The 14635-nt window shown below is 32.1% G+C and overlaps 2 protein-coding genes across 2 annotated transcripts in view; both read right to left on the bottom strand.

Moving 5' to 3' along the window:
- The window catches only part of LOC125824718 (enolase), a 233916-nt gene that overhangs the window by 123629 nt on the left and 95652 nt on the right, over positions 1–14635 (bottom strand). The gene's annotated exons all lie outside the window — the stretch shown is intronic.
- On the bottom strand, positions 10438–11547 carry LOC125826746 (uncharacterized). The gene has a single exon (XM_049506088.1). The coding sequence runs from the start codon at positions 11545–11547 to the stop codon at positions 10438–10440; it is 1110 nt and encodes a 369-aa protein (XP_049362045.1).

Here is a 14635-nt window from a genome sequence, read left to right as displayed (position 1 = left end):
AAACATGTATATTTTTGCAATCACGTTATTTTATAAATATTTGAAAATATCATCACAAAAGATTTTACATTTTAGTTAAATACTTTATTAATTTACTTTAAGTTATAGTTATAATTTCGAGTTAATTAGCTTTGTAATTGAATTAGTTAGTATATAATTAAGTTTATTATTATTTTTTTTATTTTATTTCGTTAAGATTAAGAAGCTCATTAATTAATTTATATTAACTCCTCTTATTTAAATTTTAGCCGAATTCACAATTAAATTCTATTAGGCTATAATGGAAATCCATTATTTAATAACAATTTATCCCATCTTTAAAAATAATTTTGGGCCACTTCCTAAAGGCCCAACTCTTTCCCTTTCTCAAAATTTCCAATCCCATTTTTTTCAGCCCAATTCCCAGTGATCCAAACATCAACCAGCAGCCCTTAGATGCAAGACACAGCCCACCATCCCGGCCCATTAACTTCCTGACCCGACCCAACCCCTTTTCCCCTTTAATTTCAATACATACATCAGTACTAATACAACAAACAGTAGCCGACATAGACCTAACCCCTGCGTCTTCTTCCTTCCAAAACGACTAGCAAGCAACGTCCAAATCCCAGCAAATCCGGAAAGCAGCAGGCGTCTGCAATTACCATCACCATGGCCATTTTTTTTTCCTTTTTCAGAACTCCCCATCCCTCCCACTGTTGCCTCGAAAAAATGCATACAAGTTTGGATTTCAAATTCGAAATTTCACCCGATTTCCCCTGATTTTCCAGCTATATATTGCTCTCTTTTGATCACTGGTGAGAGAAGAGGGAAGCACAATAATTTCTCATTAGATATTCAAGAATAGGTTTATATTTTCCCTCTCGTTGCCCCTAACTGGAATTTTCCGAAACTCATCGGAGATTTATTTGTGGTGGTGTATTGCTTCACGATCAAGCTCGTTGTCCTAGTCTCGTTGCCCCGACGAAGGTAATATCCCTTTCCCTTTGCTAAGTTCTTTTTCATCTCGTGTTATTGTTGTGTCGAAATTTCCAATTTTTGTGTTCATGTTGCTGCTGTTTATTTTCGGATTTCCTTAACAAAGATATAAAGTTATGGTTTTAACATTTGAATATGACTAAGTGTTACTCTTCTTGCTAATGAAATAGTTATTGGTATTATTTACTGTTTGTTGATGTAGTATCTCGTTTTATCCATTTTTTTTTATTTCGTGTTTCGTCTTATTGTTTACCATGTCATGTTTGAGTCGTGCTTTGGTTTAGATGTTAGTCGCTAATTCATTAGGTTTGATATAGCTTAATCATGCTCTAAGGTTTGTTAAACCTCTGTTATTCTTCCCAAAACTTGTTGTTATACTGTGCATTGTTGTTCAAAATCGGCAAAATTGATGGTTAGAATTGGTCACTGTCCGATTTTTATATTACGGTAATATGGAACTAAGTTGTGCATTAATAAAGTCACCAAATGCTAGTGCTTAAATTCCTCATCCTCATGTGTTTGTTTCCTCGATGAGATCCTCGTGCAAACATCTAACTATGCTTATGTGTATGTCTAAATTCTATAGTTAGTTGGTTGGAAATATGATTTAACTAAGTTCAAATTAACTGATTTGTGATTAATTCCCTCCTTTGGTTTGTATAAGTTTAATTTTAACATGGGTGATTGGAACTCTTCCTTATTTATGCTTGAATTGTCTTAGATGGTGTGTTAAGCACTTCAAAACACGTCTGGTTACTGCCTTCACTTACTAATATTGTATGTATATTTAAGTTTATTGTTTTCACATACATTAATTAGGTACAGAAGCTTAAAGTTGAATGTGCTTTTCTCTTTGCTAATTTGTCTTCTTTTTTGTGTTTTGTTGCGAATGTCATCCCGAGTCCATTGGACTCTCATCCCACTGCATTTCTGATTGTGGGGCCATGGTGGCCTAATTATCTCCTTAAGTCTGTTTCTAAATGGATCAAGATTGAGAGCTGAAACAGGCCCCGGAAGTCCAAAAGCAGGCTGTATACACGTTGTATACATTCAATATACGCTATATGCAGCTGTATATACTTATATACAGGTCAAAAACGCAATAAAAAACAGGGCTGGAGTGAAATACAAGTGTTTGGAAGCAAGAAATACCTGAAAAGAGCTAATATATGCGCTCATATACACTGATATACAGTCGGTATATACAAAAACGGGATTGGGTTAAAACCCAAAAACTTGTAGCAAAATTGGCCCAAAAGGGGCCCAATTTCATTCTCTTTTACTCTCCTAATTATTTTGACTAACTTCATTTATCTCTAACCTTAATTTATTTTAATTAACTTAATTAGATTCCCCAAAAGAGGAGTTATTTTCTTTGTGTTGATCCATTTTCAATAAATTTCTTTCTTTTGTGGCGATTTATTAATTAAGCAAGTAGTCGGTCAAATTTTATCACTTTAAGTAAGTTGAATCTTTTGTTCAAAAAAGGAAAAATGTTCTTCGGTGCTTCTTCACTTAAAACATATTTTATGCATTTTTAAAAATTATTTAAGATAGACAATTTTCTTGAATAAACTTAAAAATAATTAAAGTGTTTTCCTTTCCTTAGTCATTTTGTCGAAATAATAATAATAATAATAATTTAACTCAATTTACTCTCCAACCAATTTAAATGGTTTAAGTGCAAATTATTATTTTCTAAAATGATTCAATTAAATCTTAATTACTCTAATTTTGTTAAAATCTTAATTGACCAAGTTGTCACAATTAAGTTCCAATTTTCTTAAAAATTAAAAAATGCGTCATTTATTTAATTATTTTCTCAAAGTTAATCAAATATTGTAAATTTCTTATTTTTATGTTAAATCATTATTTTCCTAAAAATAGTCAAATATATTTTAGTCAAGTCGCAGGTCAACCGCATGTTAGCGGGCACTTCGAATGCTTAAACCCTTCTCGAAGTGTAAATTGAACCACGAACCCTCTTTGGTATTTTCAAATGATTTTTTCTGTTTAAATCTTTGAAAATTATAAGTTTTTCTTAATTTCTTTAAAAAATTAAGTGGCGACTCTTTTTCTAAGTATTTTTCTCAAATTGTTTTATACTTAGAATATTTCAAAAAAAGTGATTTTTCTAGAGATAGTAAAATTACGACACAACATCCTTTAATTAAAAAAAAGAAAAGAGAATGTGATATTGAAAAAAAAATAGACAGACAATTAGATAGAAATTCTCTATTAACAATCACAGTATGTTGAGTCGCTGCTACAGAATATGAATGTAAACAAAAGGGGGAAAATACAAAAATAAAAATAACTATGGGAAGGACTAATTCATATTAAAGCAACCAGATCAGATTAAAAGATGTCGTCATTAATCCAAATACTCGATACAGGCTCTCACATGCGAAGATAATTTGCATTGGAAGCATCTTTATTGCTAGAGTAATCATAAGAAAAATATTTTTATTTTTCCAAACAGAAGAAGACGTTGTTATAATTCGTAGCATCCCCATATCTCCAGACTTGTACAGTGTTTTGAACATCAATACGGAAGACCATAATCAAAGCTTTGTTATCAAAGTCTTCCAACTACATAAATTTTATTTTTGTTTTGTTTTTCAACGATAATTGTGGTCCAAAAAAAATTACCATGAAGGTAAGGATTCTAAAATCTCTCTCATCCCAAAAAACATAAACACAATCTCCCATTATAATCTGTCGTAGTTTCCAGAACTTATGAGCAACCAATTAGCTTTTGAGCAACTACTCCTTAATTTTGGATATCATTGTTTTGACTAGTTACGAATCGAATGAAAAAAAATTCTACAATGTCGATTTCTCTAGGTAAGGTCATCTAAAATCAGGAGTGGCAAATAAAATGAAACATGAGTCTTATTAATCAGGAGTGGCAAATAAAATGAAACATGAGTCTTATTAATCTAGATTTTTGTAGTATGATTTCTAACACTTTTATTTTATTTATCCCACTAGATTAGTTTCAATAAAAGTATAATTATAAATTTATTTTATTTTAATTTTGTTTTAGAATGATTCACAAATTCCTTAAATAGATGGACACTAATGGAAACTCAAATTTCTTCCACTGGGTTGAAAGAAAAGCAAACAAATTTTCATGTAGTGCATTCGTTCGTAGAAAATCCCTATTTTCACTCCCATCAGAGAAATCTTCCTTGATGTAAATCCATGAGACTCTAAAGTGAAGACAAAGCATGAACCATCGGCCTTTTGTGATTATCACAGACTCCTAGTATGTAATTAATTAAGGAGTAAAAACATCAAATTCTTTTGAACTTGAATGTAAAATTTACTTTAGTACTATAACTATATGGGCATTTAAATACACTCTTAACAACTTTTAAGTAAATTAAATATCAATAGGCATGAAATCATCTGGTTCCTAGAATATGATGCCAATAGGCAAATTTTGGAAGGTTTTTTTTAGAAAAAATTATTTATATAAAAGAAAACACCAAATCGATGCAAACTTCAGTAAATGAAATTATTGATCAAAGCCATATAACTATTATGCAATGCAACAAAATTCAATTCCAAATATTTCATCATGAAATGTAGTTGAGCTAGTTGCAATTTAAATATGTTCTCATCACGGCAAACAAAAGGCCGCTAGTAGGATTAGTACACACAACCTAAAGGAATTTTTACAACACGTTAATCACTAGATTAAATCTTTAGCTAATTATGTCAACACGTTAATCACTAGATTAAATCTATTAAATTTTTTCGTGATTTGAAGGTAGTTAGAGACGTAATTTTTGAACTATGATGGCGTGGACCTCTTTAAGATTTTATTTGATCTTCATGAAAGAATTTTGAGAATGTTTCTAGAGTTTATAAAATTTTCAAGATGCTTTGAAATATTTTTATTTTTTTTGTTTCCCACCCGGTGTCTGGAGCCCACATTGAAGCTCCGACTAAATCCAAATCGCGCACTGCAGGGCCCATTCGGGGGTGGCGCTCCCAACAAGATTTTCTCCATACCCAGGGCTCGAACCCGAGACCTCTAGTTAAGGGTGAAGCACTCCCACCAGTGCACCCAAGGGCGGCTCAACGTAATTGGGGGGCCTAATGCAAAATTTTAATTTGAGGCCTAAAATATAAACAAACTTCGTATACATATTTATTCAAAATTTATTTTTCTTACACTATTTAGATGAAAATTATTAGTATTTAATATTATTTTTCAGTTATTGATTTTAGGTAAGATTTTATCAACTTAACATTGAAATCATCCTTTCAGTGAGACAATTATTATATGAATTGTTAACATAATTTTATAAGTAATAAGTTGACAAATATTAAATAAAGATAAGAGTTAGAACCATTGAATCTGATTTAAGAAGTTGATGACTTGATATACACCATTTTAATATGCTTATTGTAATGTTTGAAACTGAAATTTAAAAAGAAATTAAAAAAAATTGTAATTCAATTTGTTCAACACTTTTCACTATTAATTTTTATTTTTAACAAGTATAAAAAATGTTAAAGTGGGTAAAATAATACATTTTTTATCATAATTAATCATTTTTTTCTATAAAAATTTAACACATAATTTATTCTTGATAATAATTTGGGGGCCCCGAAATTTGGGGGCCTAAGGCATAAGCCTTATTTTACAAAGGCAAGAGCCGGCCCTGAGTGCACCACAACCCATGTTGATAGATGCTTTGAAATATATATTACTCTTTTACATAGAGTAACCTTCAAAAGTTCAAACAGAAATTAAACTCATTTTATAGTCTAATAAAATTTAATTTTGAAATTAAAAAAAAATGAAAATGACAGATAAAATAGGTTCTCATTGTTAATGGAGGACCATCAATTTTAGGTACTATGTGTTTGGCGATTTCTTCACAAAAGATTGTGTCTTTCATAATAGAATCTGATAAAATAAAAAATTTGAGTAAGTATTTATATAATAATCTTCTTTTGTTCGAAGAAATTATTCATTAAAGTAATGAGTCATCAATAATATAAAAAAATATGAGATCGTGAGATAAGGTTGTACAAGATTACTGTTTATAGAGAAATTTAATTGTATTAATTTATTTTATTTGGATGCGGGGATAAGATTGATTTTTCTCTTGAGGTTAATTGAAAATATAAATTCATATGATTTATACTGCATTTGATAGACGATGTAAATTTAGGGGGAAGAAATGTGTATGGAAGACTATGCTACATTTTAATATATCATTATGGTTTTTAGTGCTCTGATGTTTTGGATATAAACTAAAAGGATCTAACTGTTGAAGTGAAATTATTTTGAACTTTTATGGTCCAGCCTGCCTACTTGGATATATAATGAATTAATGATGTTCATATTTAAGATTTTGTCTAATGGTATATATCTTGAAATATATCAAGTATGGTAGTCAACCCTAATTTCTTATTTACTGCGGAATTGAAATAACAACAACATATTTAGTGAAATCCTACTAAATGGAGTATGCAGATCTTACAATCACCTCGTGGAGGTAGAGAGACTGTTTCCCTCGATTCATAAGTGGATCAAACTCAAGTAAAAGAAAAAAAAAGCATAACAGTTATTACGAAAAGCAGTATAGAGCATATAGAACAAAAACAATATATATCCTCAAAATAGTGTAATAATCGAAACACAATACATAACATATGCTATATATAGATAACAAAAGCAATGCAAGACAACACTCTACCCTACTGACATTCCATATACCATAATACGCGACCTTCACTCCTTACTATCTAGAGTCATGTATCCTCGGTAATGTGACACTGCGACATTAAAATATTACAATAGAGACAACAAGAGAGGGATAACATAACACACAATCTATGTTTTTGCATTCAGCAGAGTTTAACTTATCTTTTGAGATGTACTAAATGGCATAAATAAAATAGAGGTGGTCCTCATAATTGATAAAAAAAATACATATTCTTGGACTGATACAAGTTGTATACATCATGGCAATTTAATTGAGTTTTATCATAGGTCATATACATTTGAAGATGTGGTCCTTTTGTGGGGGACAAGATGATCAATTTTTGTTTTGAGGTTGACTGAAAATATATATGTTTCCATACAAAGTACAAGATACAATTAAGGGGGAAGAAAATATTATTACTCCTGGAATTGATTTTGTGTTTATATGAACTTGATTTTTTGGATGTAAACTAAAAGAATCTTAATGTTGAAAGTGAAATTTTTCAAAATCAATATTGGTCATGCCGTGTCCTTGGACATAGATGGATTCAAGAGAGGTAGAGGTAGATCGAAGAATTATTGGAGAATGGAGAGAGATAATTAGACAGAACATGACGTAGTTTCATCTTACCAAGGACATGACGTTAGATAGAAAGGAGTGGAGGGTACAAATTAGGGTAGAAGCTTAGTATATAGGAATGCATGTATACTAGTAAGTAGGAGTGTATTGTACTCTTGTTTAATTACCTAACTAGTAGACGTAGTACCACTCTTGTAGTTTCTTATTCTTTGATTTATGTTACTGTTTGTTGCTTCGTGTAGTTCGATTATAGAATTATTGATGTAGTATTGTTTGTTATGGATGAATTTGTTAGTCATTAGCAACAATAGGTTAGAATTTAGCATAAGTAAAGTGGTCAACTAAATTAGAAACTTAGAATTACATATTTTTCTTCCACGAATGGAAAACTTTAAAATAGTCTAACATAATTATATTGGCATAGTTTTACTCCATTTAATTCTCTTCATTTGCAGTTATTTCAATTCCTTGTACATACGATTTTGTCAATCTGTTTATTACAGATAGGTGATTGTACTATTTTGTTGATGTTATTATTTCTTGCCTGAATACTCTACACTGCTGTTTTATTAATGTCTAAAAATAGATACTATTTGAATGAAATTCTTTGTTTTTTGAATATACATGTGGTATGTATGTCTTATTGTATCTTTAGCAAGAATGTTAGTTCTGAATGTTTCCTCTTTAATTGAGGGTTGAATTAGTATATGATTGATAAAATTAATTTTGATTTCACATTTTAGTCCAGTCAGCTAAATGCACATTTGTAAGCACGATACCTAAGTCAATTTTTATATATTGACGGTTACTCTAATACACCCTATATTAAGCCATCTATCGCACGCCAATCATTTCACCTATATGGTATTCATCTGCTAATGGCCTAGCATCAACTCAATTATCTTTATATTTTTTGGTGTGTTAGTTTTTCGTTCTTTTCTATTGTCCTTCGTGATCAAATGACTATGCAAATCATTCAAAATTAACCATTGCTAAAAGTATAAAACGTTGGGCATGTCCTCAGCACGGATCATGCCTCTTTGATATATATATATATATATAAACAATTAATCTTCATCCATACAATAATTTCAAAAAGATAAACATGTACTATGTCTTGAGCATTTATTGTGTGCTAATTAAAATGTAAAATCTTGGATGATATAACAAGATTCCATTAAAAAATTTCGTTGCCATGAGAGAAAAAAATGTAACAAAATGTAAAGAGAAGGGAGGAAATACAAAAATAAAAATAACTATGGGAAGGACTAATTCATATTAAAGCAACCATATCAGATCAAAAGATGTCGTCATTAATCCATATACCCGATACAGGCTCTCCCATGCGAAGATAATTTGCATTGGAAGAATCTTTATTGCTAGAGTAATCATAAAAAAAGTATTTTTATTTTTCCAAACAGAAGAAGATGTTATAATTCGTAGCATCCCTATATCTCCAGACTTGTACAGTGTTTTGAACATCAATACGGAAGACCATAATCAAAGCTTTGTTATCAAAGTCTTCCAACTACATAAATTTTATTTTTATTTTGTTCTTCAACGATAATTGTGGTCCAAAAAAAATTACCATGAAGGTAAGGATTCTAAAATCGCTCTCATCCCAAAAAGCATAAACACAATCTCCCATTATAATCTGTCGTAGTTTCCAGAACTTATGAGCAACCAATTAGCTTTTGAGCAACTACTCCTTAATTTTGGATATCATTGTTTTGAGTAGTTACGAATCGAATGAAAAAATTCTACAATGTCGATTTCTCTAGGTAAGGTCATCTAAAATCAGTGAGTGACAAATAAAATGAAACATGAGTCTTATTAATCTAGATTTTTGTAGTATGATTTCTAACACTTTTATTTTATTTATCCCACTAGATTAGTTTCAATAAAAGTATAATTATAAATTTATTTTATTTTAATTTTGTTTTAGAATGATTCACAAATTCCTTAAATAGATGGACACTAATGGAAACTCAAATTTCTTCCACTGGGTTGAAAGAAAAGCAAACAAATTTTCATGTAGTGCATTCGTTCGTAGAAAATCCCTATTTTCACTCCCATCAGAGAAATCTTCCTTGATGTAAATCCATGAGACTCTAAAGTGAAGACAAAGCATGAACCATCGGCCTTTTGTGATTATCGCTGACTCCTAGTATGTAATTAATTAAGGAGTAAAAACATCAAATTCTTTTGAACTTGAATGTAAAATTTACTTTAGTACTATAACTATATGGACATTTAAATACACTCTTAACAACTTTCAAGTAAATTAAATATCAATAGGCATGAAATCATCTGGTTCCTAGAATATGATGCCAATAGGCAAATTTTGGAAGGTCTTTTTTAGAAAAAAATATTTATATAAAAGAAAACACCAAATCGATGCAAACTTCAGTAAATGAAATTATTGATCAAAGCCATATAACTATTATGCAATGCAACAAAATTCAATTCCAAAAATTTCATCATGAAATGTAGTTGAGCTAGTTGCAATTTAAATATGTTCTCACCACGCCAAACAAAAGGCCGCTAGTAGGATTAGTACACACAACCTAAAGGAATTTTTACAACACGTTAATCACTAGATTAAATCTTTAGCTAATTATGTCAAGTGATGTCAATACTTATATATATAAAATCAAAATTTGACCTCTATATATAACATACTTTTCCAACAAAGAGTGTCGCTTGACACCCTTTAGGTAAGGATGGGTCCGCCCCTGCACGTTACATATGCACACGAATCTCTATATATGTTATTGATTTAAATAAAGTCAAAATAAGTAAAATAAAACTATGCTTCTGAGCAAATTTTGATTGTTCATCGTATGTTTAAATGTCAACTAACCAAACTTACAAAGCAAACATAAATTTTCATACACAAAAACATGGTTTATAGAAAGTATTAGGTGAGATACATTGCATTAAAAAGTGTAATACTGAGCTTCAACATCGATTTCCTTCTTTCTACATTTTAGGTCGAGTGTGATCTATAGGCAGGCTTGGAAGATAGAATATGAAAAGTTTGTTTGCTACACCGATACTACTGAGTAGAAATTAAAAACCATGTTAGTTTGGCCCAAAAAAACATTGCTAACTAATGGAAAAATAAATAGCAACAAAAGGGGAACGATTAATCATTCTCTGGTTCGATCCAAATGCAGGATCTTGGTTGGACCAAGTTAAAAATATTTGGACTTGAGTAAGCTTTGTTGACAGAGTAATCGAAAGAGTAATATTTGCGATTGGCCAAACAATAGAAAACGCCCTTGTTGTTGTTGTGAAACATTGAGAAATATATCTTGTTTCCTAGTCCCGGTGCAACACATGTTTTCAAGTATGATCCTCCGGAGCTCACAAATAATGTTTTATTATCCAAACTTGTTATTTTTTCCCTTTCCAACTCTTTTCCATTTATTTTGTACCTCCAAACCCCTACATCCCCTTTTTCACGACTTAAAATCACAGCTAACATTCCTCCATTATCCACATCTTCTGCTGTGTATGCCTTTCTAATTAATCCTTGTTTTGAACTTGGAAAATAACTCCCGTAAAATTTCCACCTAGGTCTTTGTGCAGCTGAGTTTTTGTTGATGCGTAGTGTTCCCAAGTTACCTTTATCTCCGAGTAAGTAGATAGTATTGTTTTTGAAAAATAACGGATTATTGCACCCGGTTGCCATAAATTTTCCTGGGTTCAAGGAGTAGTGATACGTCCATTCAGTATCTCCAACTTTGATGATGTACACATCTGGGACATAACCAATGGCTTCAAAACCAACAACGAAACAATCCGATAATGAGTCAGGAGGACACGAAAAAGTCCAAGCAGAGCAAGAATTTTTGTGCTCCTCCAGTAGATCAGGGAGTTCAATTATGCCATTGCTAAACGGATTGAAGAAAAACATGCCGCGATTTCCATGACTCATGAGCAACCAATTAGCTTTTGAGCTCCGAATTCGGGCCCCCCTTAATTTTTGAATACCCATCTTGTGAGTAGTTACGACATTGTACACCGGATCAAAGAATTCTAACATGCCTGTTTCTTTATGCAAGGTCATCAAACAAGGCCATTGCGAAGATGATGGTTGGGGAAGAGGAGGCATTAGGGGAGCATAGCGCCATTTTTTACAAACTGCACGGAAAATAAAGTATTCAACAGCAACAAGATGGGATGATATTAATCCGAGTACGTCTGATGGAATACAATCTGACCACAATTTGTCATAATTTGCATTCTCCATCATTATTCAGAAAATATTACTTTGAACTTGAGAGATTAAATTACTATTAATTGAATCGGAAAAAGGACATGTTATTACCCTATTTAAATAGAACAAGATTAGTAACGTGTAACTGTTTTTTTTGCATTATTTATTTGAATCGGAAATCCCAATTATTTTATTTATTTATGGAAAATCCCAATAATTTATTTGAAAGGAAAGGAAAACAATTTTGCTTGTCCTAGAGATACTCTAATTCCTTTTCTTTATCGTATTTGAACTCATTATTATTGTTATATTTAATTTGAATGACATTCTTTTAAATACACATGAGACGATACTAGCTATTCATTAATCTGTAATTTGTATCTACTGAATTCTGTTGAACTCGTGATGATGAGGTTGGAAGAGAAAAAGAAGGAAAACTTGGAATACTATGGACCACCACTTTCTTCACAACCACACCCGTGGCTTGTTATATGTCCGTCAAGAAAAACACAAACTTTTTTCAGTATATCAGAAGATCAATCATATATAAGAAGTATACCTGAGCTTGGTAACGCACTAATACGTGCTTATGCTCAAGAGTGGCTTGTGTTAGAAGACTTTGATTCTAGTAATTGTTATCTCTGGAATGCTATTTCAAACGACAAAATTCAGCTCCCACCACTCCCTTATGACGACCAACTTTTGTGTCTCTTGTCTGCACCACCTAATGATCCTGAATGTTGCATTCTCTTCCTAATTCATGAGACTACTCATCCTGACAACGATGACGATGAGAATTCCAATGATGACACAGAGGATGAGAATTCCAATGATGACACAGATACCAATGATGATGACACAGACAATGAGAATTTAGATGATGATGACACAAACGATGACTATCCCGATGATGATGATGATGAGACAGATGTCAATGATGATGACACGGACAATGAGAATCTCAATGATGATGACTTGGATTCCAATGATGATGACACGGACAATGAGAATCCCAATGATGATGATGATACTGATTCCAATGATGATGACACAGACAATGAGAATCGCGATGATGATGACCTGGATTCCACTGATGATGACACAGACAATGAGGCGAACGATGACAATCAGGATGATGACGTGAACAATGATGAGAATGCGGCTGCACTTTACTTGTGCAAACCAGGTTATAGTCAGGAGTTTCATAAACAAGATCTGAAATCAATTATTGGAGATAATTGTTTTTCGGTATGGACAGTTTTCAAGGGAGATTTTTATGCATTAACAATGCAGACTCGAATTCTACTCCGTTTGGATGTAGATGATTCATCAGGAACAATATCAGCTACACCAATGACTTACGAACCTCCATATAATTACTTCACAGAATACTTAGACATGCCACGCTTTGGAAATTACCTCATTCAATCTGAAGACGACAACAAGGACAAGGTTGAGCTATTATATATTCGCATGTTGTTCCATGGAAGGGAGTTTGAGGATGTTTACAAAATTATAGTATTCCGGTTTGACTTTGTAAATAAAGTGTGGGAAGAGAAGAAAAGCATTGGTGAAACTGCAATTTTCTTAGGTCCTTGTTTTGGGGGAACAACATGTTGTACAAGAGGCACTAATATTAAAAAAGAATCCATCTACTTCATTAAGGGACGTTATCTCTGTATTTTCAATTTGGAAACACAGAGCATATCAGTATCCCTTCCTTGCCCACATATTTCCAAGACAAAGCCACCCTCGTATTGGTTAAAGCTTATGGACGGACGCGTGAGATGAAACAGCTTTGAATGAGAGAAAAAGTTCCAAATGTCTTCACAGAGATGTCAAAAGTGTTTTTGTTAGTTTAAGTATCATTTTTGTTTTGATGGTTACTTAAATAAATTTTGTTGTACTCGAGCGCTGAACATCTTTTCTTGCTATGCAAATATTCAAGACAATGTTGGGAACTTTTGTTTAACATTATAACTGTTTTTGCATACTTACAACATTGCACCACTCTCTCCCATCGTAGGCTTAAAGATATATTTTGTGAAATTCAGCCCTGAAACACGTTGTAAATTAAAATAATGGAACAGCACAAGAAGCTCCAAACTATAATGAAATAATTAAATCATTTACCATACAAATGCTTTGTTGTAAACCTGAATATGCAATAAGAGAGAAGGATTGGATTACAGTACTGAAACGTTTTCTCTTGTGGTTAAACTAACAACAATTAGATGTTTACTTACTATTGCAGTGAATAAGAACTGGAATTTGTATTTTATAGATGTAAACAACGCGCTCTTACATGGAGATCTTGACGAAGAATTAGTGTATATGCACGGTTTTCCTCCCTTGTTTTGTAGGCTCAGTAAGTCTTTCAAGCAGGCCTCTCGTCAATGGTATGCACATATTTCTTCTGCTTAAAAAACCAAGGGTTTTGGAAGCTACTTGAATAGTGCTATAGAACAACAAAAGGGATCCAACATATTTCGCTAAGTGTGTTTCGTATCCTCCAAAGAATAATCATTTTTGGAGGATCCAACACGAGTTCCACAATATTTATTGGAGAACTTGAGCAACATGGATCAGTAGGGGTGTGCATCAACCAATTCATTGGTTTTTGATTAATGAGCACACTAAAACCGATAATTGTTAGTGACCAACTTACTGATTTTAACTTTTCGTCTAAGTGTGAAACAGGTTGACTAACATGTTCTAGCAAAGCAGTAAGAACAGTAAGTAAAAACACAGTATTTTTACGTGGAAAACACCCTGCTCAAAAGGTGTAAAAAACCACGACATGTAATCCTATAGGATTTAACTTCAACTTCACTAAATCATGAGTCTTCACAGAAAACAGATTACAAGCCTATGTAACCTAAGGAATTACGAACTACAATTCCCAAACTTCAACACAAACCTCTCAAGGTATGTGTTCCCAACTCTTCAAGTTATCAAAACCTGAAGACAACACTTCTAATTCAGTTTATAACTCACTAAATTAAGATTACATCAAGACTCAATCACAAAGAAAAACTCCTACCACATAAACTTTGTAAAAGGATCAGGTTCTTCAATGTGTTCCTTCAGTTCGTTGGTAGTACTTGCGAAGTCAATTTCT

Source organism: Solanum verrucosum, unplaced genomic scaffold, assembly GCF_900185275.1.
Source record: "Solanum verrucosum unplaced genomic scaffold, falcon-dt-bn FXZP01000125.1, whole genome shotgun sequence".
NCBI lineage: Eukaryota > Viridiplantae > Streptophyta > Magnoliopsida > Solanales > Solanaceae > Solanum > Solanum verrucosum.
This window is presented reverse-complemented; position numbering and strand designations above follow the sequence as displayed.

Coding starts and splice junctions, on each gene's coding strand:
- LOC125826746 (XM_049506088.1), bottom strand. CDS start 11,547: ATGGAGAATGCAAATTATGACAAATTGTGGTCAGATTGTATTCCATCA.